Source organism: Miscanthus floridulus, unplaced genomic scaffold (assembly GCF_019320115.1).
Source record: "Miscanthus floridulus cultivar M001 unplaced genomic scaffold, ASM1932011v1 fs_373_6_7, whole genome shotgun sequence".
NCBI classification, from domain to species: domain Eukaryota; kingdom Viridiplantae; phylum Streptophyta; class Magnoliopsida; order Poales; family Poaceae; genus Miscanthus; species Miscanthus floridulus.
This window is the reverse complement of record NW_027096670.1, coordinates 49,650-60,000: the sequence shown is the minus strand read 5'-3', so window position 1 is coordinate 60,000 and position 10,351 is coordinate 49,650. Positions and strand designations below refer to the sequence as shown.

Here is a 10,351-nt window from a genome sequence, read left to right as displayed (position 1 = left end):
ATGTGCCGAAGACTGATAAACACCATTGAAGAGGTACCTTGTTTGGAGAATATTGGATTTAATCCTCACTAGTTAAATGGGTAGCTCTTTTTTAGGAAACTTGCTAGTGTATCTTTTATTTTTGTATTGTTCTTGATGTGTTTCAAAATTCATCTTCCTGCAGAAACAAACATTCAGGCAAGCTCTTGTTTGTGGTTATGAAGTTGACAACCATTTGAGTCTTCTATGTGTGTTTTTTTAATGCAGATGCTGAAATCCTTTCATGTAAAGATGTTGGTGCTTTCTGCAATTCCAGAGCTGGTGAGTACATGGGTATCAGGGTTTGGCTTCAAACCTATTGAAGAATATGAAAGGAAGCAACTTGATACCATAAACTTAATGTTGTTCCCTGGTACATCCTTGTTAATAAAGAGCTTGGAGGATGGCACATTAACTGAAAAATCAGGTATTTGTTTTAATCTTCTTACCATTCTCAAGTTTCCAATTTCTTCTGCACAAGTGGATCCTTGTATGCAATCCGTTTGCCATTCTATGCCTACATGCTACATAGATGTATTTGGCTCTATGCAGGAGCAGGAAATGACGCATATGACGTGTTGGGGTTACCAGATGATTATTGCATCCCTAATGGGAGTGACAATGAGCATTTGAAGAAGTTGGCTCAGATTTCATAGTCAGACAAGGAGAAGCTAGCAGCCGCTCCCAAAAATCGAAAGAAGAATGCAAACCTGCAGAATGGCATCGTTCTGCCAAGGTTTGACCTTTTGTCATTAGTTACTTAGGAGTTTCCTATGTTTTCTGAATCATTTGAAGACGATGATTCTTTCTCATGTGGCATTGTGTAATAGATTACGTAAGCCATATACTCCAAGTTTAGGACCGGTTTTCTTATAGGAACAACTTCATGCAATTTTCCTTTTAACAATTGGGAACTTGCAAGAAGGGAATGACCGATAGACCAATAGCATATGTATATATTATACCATTGATATCCTATCTGTAGTACTAGTGTTTTTCTTCGCTATGCTGGTCATCTGCTGGTTTCATACTGTTATCTAAATATACTAGTAGCACCATCACTCATTTCAACATCATAATATAATGACTGGCAACTCTCTTCCCGGTTCGAGAAAAAGGCCATCTTTATTTCAGTTTTGTAGTCTCAGTTGATCATTGTTGTCCTGGATGTGTTTTCTTGTGCTCGTGTTGTTTGTCAATACTTTGCCGGATTATTGCAATAAGTGTTGGTTGGCTTAGTTACTGGAATATGGTGCAGCTATTTTCATGATTCATCTTTGTGTCCTCATTCACTGATTTACTATCTAAATATTCCGTTGAAGATGTGAATCATTACTTATCTTGCATTGCAGTTAGCTATTGGGGGAGTGTGATTACTTGTACATTGAATTCAGCATATTCAAGAGAGAAGAAACATTGAACTCAGATTGAGACATACGTTGTGCACAGTTGCCGCCTGCTTTGCGTCCATGTCTTAACAACAGTTGGACTTCATGCATCATGTGCCAAAAGTGCTGCTATATGGGGAGTTGTTTCCAGGTGCTTTCCGAATGCTTGTATCATTTGTGCTACTGTTTTCCCATGTTTGAGCATGTTTTTGCTTGCTTAAGTTTCAGGAGGAAGCTACATATTTTCTTTTTGCCCATACAGTTTATCTTACCATGACAATAAAAATACTTACTGTTGATCATACATGTAGGTTTTTCCCCAGTTGCACGTGTCCTTGTTTTGTTCCTCACTGTAGTTCATTACTAGTTCAGCTCTTGGAGAAGCTGGCTGGCAATGAGACTGGACTACTGCAGGGTTTTAAGTTGCTGCTTGATCTGTCTCTGCAACTTGAACTTTCAAAAGCTGCCGACTGCCCATTGCCTTGCAAGAGATCTTGTGTGTTGCTACTTGCTAGTGAGCAAAATGGGCCAAAGTCAAAGCAGCTGGGACTGGAAGAGTGGAAGTTGTTGAAAGGTACACATGGTGGAAACTGCCGTGTATTTTTGTGAAGGAAAGATGGTATCCAGATAAGCCAATGGTGCCCATATGTTCCAATGGGAAAAAAAAACAATAACCATAAATGGGCAGAAGTACACCCATTGATCCAGAAATCCTAAGACCATCAACATGCGTGTGATGCACTAACCTTTACCCTTGGGGGCAAAGTCACCAATGGATTGCAGTTGGCCAAGTATCAGATCCAGAACCATTATGGAAATGAACAGAAAGTTCTAGGTATACAGTTGGGTTGCATCTTTGAATTCAACCATCATGCATAATTACCTTGTGAATTCTGGTCCCTGTACATCAACAATAGTTCCTTGTGCAGTTATGCTTGTCTAATCCAACTTTTTGTCATGACATTTTCTCAGTTCAATTACAGATGTACTCAGAAAGATTGATAGGTGTTCATTTACGAGGTATGCAATAGAACCAGAGGATAAGTTTTGTATGGTAACATTACCATTATGATGATGGAGAAGCTTTCAAGTTCACCTGAGGAATCACTTTATCGCGGGAAACCATGTGCAGATTCAGGATAGTGCAAAATACCTATTTGTGTTCTTTGTCAACGTGTGCTTATCCGCGTGTCCTTTTTTTTCCTTTTCTATTACTCGTGGGCCATTGTTAGAGGAGTTTGTATGCTCAGTTGCTCAGTGACGTATGATGGAAACATATTTTCTTAACCTTTTTTACTTTGTGGGTTAATCTTATTCCTATTGGACAATCCATTGCTGATTCCGTGTTCTGTTAATGAATGCATGCTCAGTTCCTGAATTGTACTCAGCTAAAATGATCTCAAGCAACCACATAAATGAATGAAGCTGAAAAGAGCATATTACGCCAGTTCATTTAACTAATCTCATTTTGAGTATTTCTTTCAGGTCATGGTCGCCATGACATTTTAGTCAGTTTCTACACAAGTAGTACCTAGAAATAGAGGGGTGTATATCTATCTATACTATATGATCTTCAATTCATTATACCGTACTAAGGACTGTTTGGAAAGGCTTCTAGAGGTTCCGGCTCCAACTCATGCATTGTTCATGGTACTTTTCATGAAGCCGTTTTTCTCTCTTGAACTAGAAGCTAGGAGAAGGCCCTATTTTTGGCTCTGGCTCCTCACCCACTTGGCACGGAGCTAGAGCCAGGAGGAGCCTAGCCAAACAGGCTCTAAACAAGGGAACAAGTGCCTCAACCCAACTAGGCTTTATTCTATTCAGATTTCAATGCCCATATGAACTAATTCAAAAATAAAAAAAGAAATGTTACAGGCTCAAACCTCAATAGACAAACAGCATCTAGGATTCCTACAAAGCTGTATCAGTACATGCTAAACGCTCGTGAAACCAGACACGGGCATTTGCTTCTTCAAGATCAAGCAACACATCAACTATTGAGCAGAAGTAACCTACGACTGCATTACATGACTCAAAAGTAGGCAAATCCAAAACTACTCCAAACTCCATGTACACTCAGTAAGTAAAATTGCTAACATTCTGGGGTTACAGATTCTCTCTTACAAGCAGTTTTGTCACACCTTATTTTATCATCATGGTGAATTATGTTGATGGGCTCAAATCCACATGTCAATTCAGTACCAGATAAGATTTCTCATGGGAGCTTACTGGAGCCACCATCAGTGTTAAAATGGTGAATTTTGCAGCAAGAATCAGCACCCCGGAAGCGACTGAGATGACGTGTCAGAATCAGGACAATGCTGCAGGTAGAGCTGACGGAATGACTGAGTTGAAGCAGCAGCTGACAGATTTGTTTCCGAGTCTCCGCCGTGCTGCCACTGGTTGTGTTGCGGTGACTGGGGCACCATGGTGAACAGGCTCGGGCCTGACAACATGCAGTGCCTCAGGTAAGGATTCTGCTGCCCTGAAGATCCAAGGTAGTAACTCGGAGATCCATGGGACATGTGTGATGAGCCTATGTAACGACTGGGAGATCCATAGGCTGAACGGGAGATGTGTGGTGAGGTATTCCTGATGTCAATCGGTGGGGACAAGTGGCCTCCGCACAAAGAGTGAGCAGATGCAAGGTGCGAAGTGCGAGACCCATGAGGATGACATATTTGCAAGGTCCAAATTGCTTCCGCTTGTGCAGATAGGAGATGAGTTTGCATAAAACCTAGGGTTAGGGGTGCGAGGGATACTGGAACCCGAAATGGAGTAATTGCGGGATATGGACCGTGATGAAGGATGCCGGCTGCTTGGCCTGGGGGGAGATGCTGCTACTGTAGACCGGAAGGAAGACAAGCAGTTGATTCTGGTAAGGGAATGGATGATGATGAAAGCAAAGGGGTAGACTCTGATACAGGAGGGTTTGATGTTCCAGCATTTGCGTCCCGCTTGCATACAGGGCAGAATGTTCTCCAGGAGGTGAGCCATAGGTATCTTCTACACAAGCTGCATGGAACTCTGCAAAGTGAAACAAGCCTCAGGTCATGAGTTGGGTGTTAGGAGAGATTTACAATTATATAGAAGAGGGATCCATGAGAATGCAGTTAACAAGTATACCAGGTGATGTTTTAAATGCATGCACCACTAGTTACATAGTGGAATCAAAAGTTGCAACTAAAATTCAATATATGCATCATCATTAAATCAGAAAAGCCAAAATAAAGTTGTTGAATGCATGTGAAATGTGTATGATAATATACAACCAAGCTGAAATCTCAAGCTGGCAAAAAAATACAGAAGTATTGTGATTAATTTTTTCGCCCTCTACCATGGCATTCTCTTACTACCATTCTTGTAGTGCTATTCTGCATTTGTGTCTGTAATACCTACTTCCGCTTATCACAGATATTACTAACTTGACGCTTTTGGACAAGCAATATGACATTTTTGGACAAGCAATATATTATTAACTTGACTTGAAAAGAAACAGTTATACATTGTGAAAGTACTCCCTCCGTCCCAAAATAAGTGATGTTTTAGATTTGTCCTAAGTCAACTATTTCAAGTTTTGGACCAAATTTATACAAAAAGTATTAATTGTTTATGAATATCAAATAAGTATTATTAGATTTATCTTGAAATATAATTTTATATTATACCTATTTCAATGCCATAAATATTGATGTTCTTTCCTATAAATTTGGTCAAACTTAAATAGTTTGATTTAGGATAAACCTAGAACATCATTTATTTTGGGACGGAGGGAGTAGTTTCCTTGATGAATCTAGTAGCTCCAAGCTAAAAAGGCCTGGCTTAGAACAAACCTAAATGGGTCATATTTGTCATTTATGATGAAAAGAAGCAGTAAGAATAGTAAACACAGCTTAGACAGTAATGCCAGAACAAAAAAAAAAGTTTGGGATAAACCTAGATGAACTTACATTTGTGATCAAAGGAAATAGTAAAGAGTAGTAAACAATGCATGGACAGTACTCCCTCCGTCTCAAAAATAGAGTCGTTATGGGAATCGTGCTGGTCAAACTTTCTCAACTTTAACTAGGTTTGTAGAAAATACGTGCAACATTTATATCCCCAATAAGTTTATTATGAAAGTATATTCAACGATCTACCTAATGATACTAATTATGTACCCATAAATATTAATATTTTGTTAAATATATTTTGGTCAAAGTTAAAAGTTCCTGACTTTTTGGGAAGCGACAATGATTCTTTTTTTGGGACAGAGGGAGTAATGGCTAGTAAGCCAGATTCAACTCACATATAAATGAATAGACCACAAACTCCCAAACATCAGTTAAATAGATGTGAGAGAAACATACGTGGCGACAAGGTAGAACTCTTAGCTTTTCTCCAACACTGTAGTCTTCCAAGCAAATGGCGCATGTTGCTGATGTACAGTTGTCTTCTTGCACTTTTGTGAAAATAAGACTTGGCATTGCTTTTTACTAATTGACTGCTCATTCCGTGGAACTCCCGGGCTTGGGGAAGTCGAGCCCTGTCCCGTCTTATTTGGTGCCTCACAAAGAAACAAGCAGCTAGGATAGCAGACATAGCAAGCAGTGATATGAATGAAAATTGCCAATGATTGACCAAACTGAGTTCTCATATGTTGGTATTATCCACAACTCTGCATCAGTTTGACCTGAATATTTCTTCAACTCCTCTCCCGATGCCTTAGAGATGAACACCGCATATATGTGGACTCCAGACGAGCTTCCAGCCACTGCAATAATCCTGGTTAATTAATATTGCAAATCTATGCACCACACCAAGTACTGTAAATGGTAAAGTGTGTACCGGTTAAGTTTGATCGCTTCAGTTCTCTACAATTAGTTTCAATGAAACTAATCTAATAGTTTAGAGCTGTTTTACAAAATTATTTTTCCTCTTCTCAACAGTTAATGACTTACAGCATTATGGACAAGAAATACTCTAATATTTATAAAGCAACACTCCTTTATGCGCACTGATAAAGGATAACATGTAACTGAAGCTATGATAAAAAAAAATTATGCCTGGATAATTACTTGAAACAAGGACGCCGTTGTCTTCATTATCATATATTATAGCAGCCTTGAATCCAGCATTCTGTGCATTTCTAACTTTGTCGTCGAATTGGCATCCGCCTCTTATAACCAACGCAAATGGTGAGACAGAGCCTTCGATAGCTTTTGTTCTCAATGGACTGCATGCATCCATAGGTTCCACAGCATAAAGGACACCATTTACACCTGAACCTTTCACTGCTGGAGCTGCAGGAAGAGCGAAAAAGGTCAATAAGCATATCATAACCAGATAGATTTGTTCAGGAACCCAAGTAACATTGCACATTATCGATCATAAAGATACAAAAAATGATGCTACTATATAAGAAGAAACCGGAAGAACCATGTAACTAACAGGGCTAAAGAAAAAAAGAAATCAACCCACTATTCACTAATCACTAAAAACAGGGCAATTTAGCATTAAAGAAAACAGAACATGACAACATGCCACTAGTGAAGCCCCGTGGTGGCTCGGCCACGCATGGCAGAGGAGAGTAGGGGCGGTGGCGCACGACGCGAGCGACGACGGGCGAGCGGTCGGGCCTGGTTCCACCCCAACGGCGCACATGCGGGGCATAGGTAGGTCGAGGCGGAGCCGCTACAAGGCGTGTAAGGCGTGGAGGTGCTCCAAGCCGAGCTAGTCATGGACATAGCCATGACGGCGACCATGGCCGTCCGCCCAAGGAGTGGCGCGGACGCCCGGTGAACCAGAGCTATGGGTACACCAATGGAAAGAGGGGAAGCATCAGGGAGTTACCACAAATGCGCGCGCGGCTAGTTCGGGTGGAGGCAGCGTGGAACGGGCTGGCCACGTGCGCGGTGAAGGGTGGCGGTGCGGCCACGGACGACGTAGCGGCGCAGAGGAAACCCCGACGAGCTGTGCGCAGCGAAGTCGTATTAGCACGGACGAGCAGCGCCACAGGGAGCTGCGGGCCAGCACAAGGCCACAAGTGTGCACACGCATTCGCAAAGAGACGGGGTCTCAGATGACGACAGACGTCGTGGCGAGGATGATGCAGAGTTCGCGCACGGAGGGCAACGGGGCGATCGGGTGCAGCGGGCGGTTGTGTGCGTGGTCACCGAGGGAGGGCACGGGCGTCGGTGAGGCACTACGGTTGTAGTGACGACGAGCACAAGGCAGCAATGGTAGTGGGATGGTATGGCTGGATGGCCCTGTGGTGGAGGCGGAAGAGCAGCGCGCGAAACAGTGGGGTCGACGCGGGATCGAGGGCGTGCGCGGATGGCGGCGTGGTGCTGCGGAGCTCGGCACGAGAGGTGCGCGGATGCGACCCAGGCGGTTTTGCTCGCCAGGCGGCTCAGGAGCACCGGCGCGTGGCACGAGAGAGGCAGCACAGAGGGCAAGGGACGCGGCGACCGGAGGAAGGAAGGAGCGGCGGCGAAGCTGCGCGCGGGGAGCTCGACGGTTGCTGCCAGTGCGGACCAGGGCAGAGCAGCGCTGCTACGCAGCAGGCCCAACATGGGGGGCGCGAGGAGTTTTGGTCCGTTGCGGGGCGCGAGAGGAGCCGCGGGGGGTGCAAAGCGAGGTGGAGTGGGGAAAAGCGAGCAGGAGTTGCTGCGGTGGGAGGCACGGGGTGAAGAAGAGAGGCGCTGGTGATGCGGGTGCGCCCATGCGTGCGAGGAGGAAAAAGGAACCGGCCAACCACGATGGACTGGAGCAGAGACAAGACGACTTGGCAGCAAAAAAAAAGAAAATGAAGGTAGACAGCGACAGACAGGCGCAGAACAAAAGGTGAGGGCCTGAGCGCGTTCGGTCGGCGCAGACAGCTCCATAAATGTGTTCCTGTGCGCTACGCGTGGTCAACTGCCACAGTGACAGCGGCCGGCAATGCGACGAGACAACAAAGGCAGACAAACATTGCCAGATCAGGGACAGCGTGGCGCGACGCGAGTAACTCGGGTAATCGATTCAGAGCAGGGAAAACGACACTATCGTACCCGCGAGGCAGGTGGGACGAGTGGCCAGCGACACTCGCATTTTTATTTCTATTTTATTTTAAGTTTTTAACCCGATTAACTTCCAATTTTTATTTCGTAACAAAATTGTTTTCGTGCTCAATTCAACAGAACAAGCCATTCACTATTTAATTGTTAGAATCGCTAGCGGATATTTTAAACATAATTTAAATTTTTTAAAATCCGACAGACTTGCTTCGGTAACTTTTATTAGGCCTAAACGCGGCGCTAAACGAGATCGTAACACCGGGGTGTTACAAACCAACCCCCCATAAAAAGAATCTCGTCCCGAGATTCGAAGCAAGAACTAGATGGGAAAAAACGCGATTACATTTCGGAGATCGGGGATTACACGAAAGATTACATGACTTCGAATTCTAAACCACACGGGGATCTAGGGATACATGGTTAAGAGCAACTTGGTACAACCGAGACTTAATCTAGAAGTCGAGATAGATGAGGACAATGGAGAAACAACAAGATAATGATATCCAAAACACATGGCGTAGCACACCAACAAATCCATAAACAGTCGATTGAGAAGTAAAACATCGTGAATCCTAAGGCCAACTAACCAAGGGAACTTGAACTTCTTTAACGAATTGGATCCTTTCTTCTTCCTCTCAGATCACATCATCACCTCAAACTGACGAACCTAGCTTCACAACATCGACTGGATTCATAGTTCTGCTCCAAGGAGAGGGGAAATGGGGATGAAGGAGAAAAGCAAGGACCAAGGGTTACTTATAGTGTGAGAACGGAGGTGGGGAGCAACACACGGAGTGGAGATAAGATTGGACATGTTGCGCTCCCTGCGTGAGCGACGGAGGGGGAAATAAAGGAGAGAGAGGAAGGTCCGCTCGACGAGGCAGGCATGTGGGGCGGTCGTGTCACCAAAAGAAGAAGGAAAAGAGAGGGGAAATGGAGGGGGGTCCGGTACGGTGAACGACGGTGCGGGGTAGAGAGCTGACCGGATGCTGGGAAAGGAGAAGTGCATAGTGCACAAAGATGGCGAGCACTGCACGATGCCGTGGCCACGCAAAAATGGGATGCTACCGATCCCAACACAGACGACGTTCGCAGGCACGCAGTGAAATAACCCGGCATGCGTAGCACGGTCAAACTAAGCACAGGGGCTTGGGACAAGACGTCCACTCTGACTTTTGCAACTACTCCGGACTATCCACTGCTAACCTTCCTCGACCACATCCGTCTTTTCTGTAAACCCAGATCATGTCATACTTTCTTTCTCCAAACCATCTCCTGTTTACCTTGAAAGACACTTTTGCATCCCATTATGGATTTCCCGTTTGAACACCCAAACATTTTCAAGGAGAACTTTTAAAACAAAATGGTACAGTGGTGTAACTGGTAAAGGTACTTGGTTAACAACCTCGATACCAGCACGTGCCGAGCAGCGTCATAGGTGGCACCTGTTCCACAGGGAGCCCTCGTTTTGTCGCGGCACCATAAGCTTTCAACTAGGCATCTACTACAACTTACACCGCCATGAAGGCGGTGGGGTCCTAGACCACAGAGTAAGGGAAGTATCGCAAGGGAAAAATTCAACAACAAAGTTTCCCTCCACAACAAGGGACAAGAATTCAAATCCAACGACGGATTTGTTTTAAAAAGATTCAAGTGTGCTGTTGGGACATCCACAATTAGTCGATACAATGTCCAATAACACCCAATCACAGCTGATCTGCTGGTATCTGAATGGCAACTTCTCTTGTAACCCGCTTAATATCACCCTAGAAAACTTAAGCACATCTAATGAACTTAAGGTAGATAAATGCAATAAGCACAGCAACATAACAAAATGCATGTTCCAACGATCTGAATACGGGTACATCATACAGGCATTCAGGCTCCCGTTCACGACACAGCATTCAC

The 10,351-nt window shown here is 44.1% G+C and overlaps 1 protein-coding gene and 1 pseudogene across 1 annotated transcript; one reads left to right on the top strand and one right to left on the bottom strand.

Moving 5' to 3' along the window:
• Positions 1-10: 10 nt before the first annotated feature.
• LOC136531575 (increased DNA methylation 1-like) lies at positions 11-3,676 on the top strand. Its single transcript, XM_066524224.1, has 5 exons — positions 11-33; positions 247-445; positions 571-754; positions 1,371-1,557; positions 1,718-3,676. Exons 2-3 carry the CDS (start codon positions 247-249, stop codon positions 672-674), a joined length of 303 nt encoding a protein of 100 aa, XP_066380321.1. The 5' UTR covers positions 11-33; the 3' UTR covers positions 675-754; positions 1,371-1,557; positions 1,718-3,676.
• A 317-nt stretch (positions 3,677-3,993) lies between these two features.
• On the bottom strand, positions 3,994-6,777 carry LOC136531574 (receptor homology region, transmembrane domain- and RING domain-containing protein 2-like; annotated as a pseudogene).
• Positions 6,778-10,351: the final 3,574 nt, after the last annotated feature.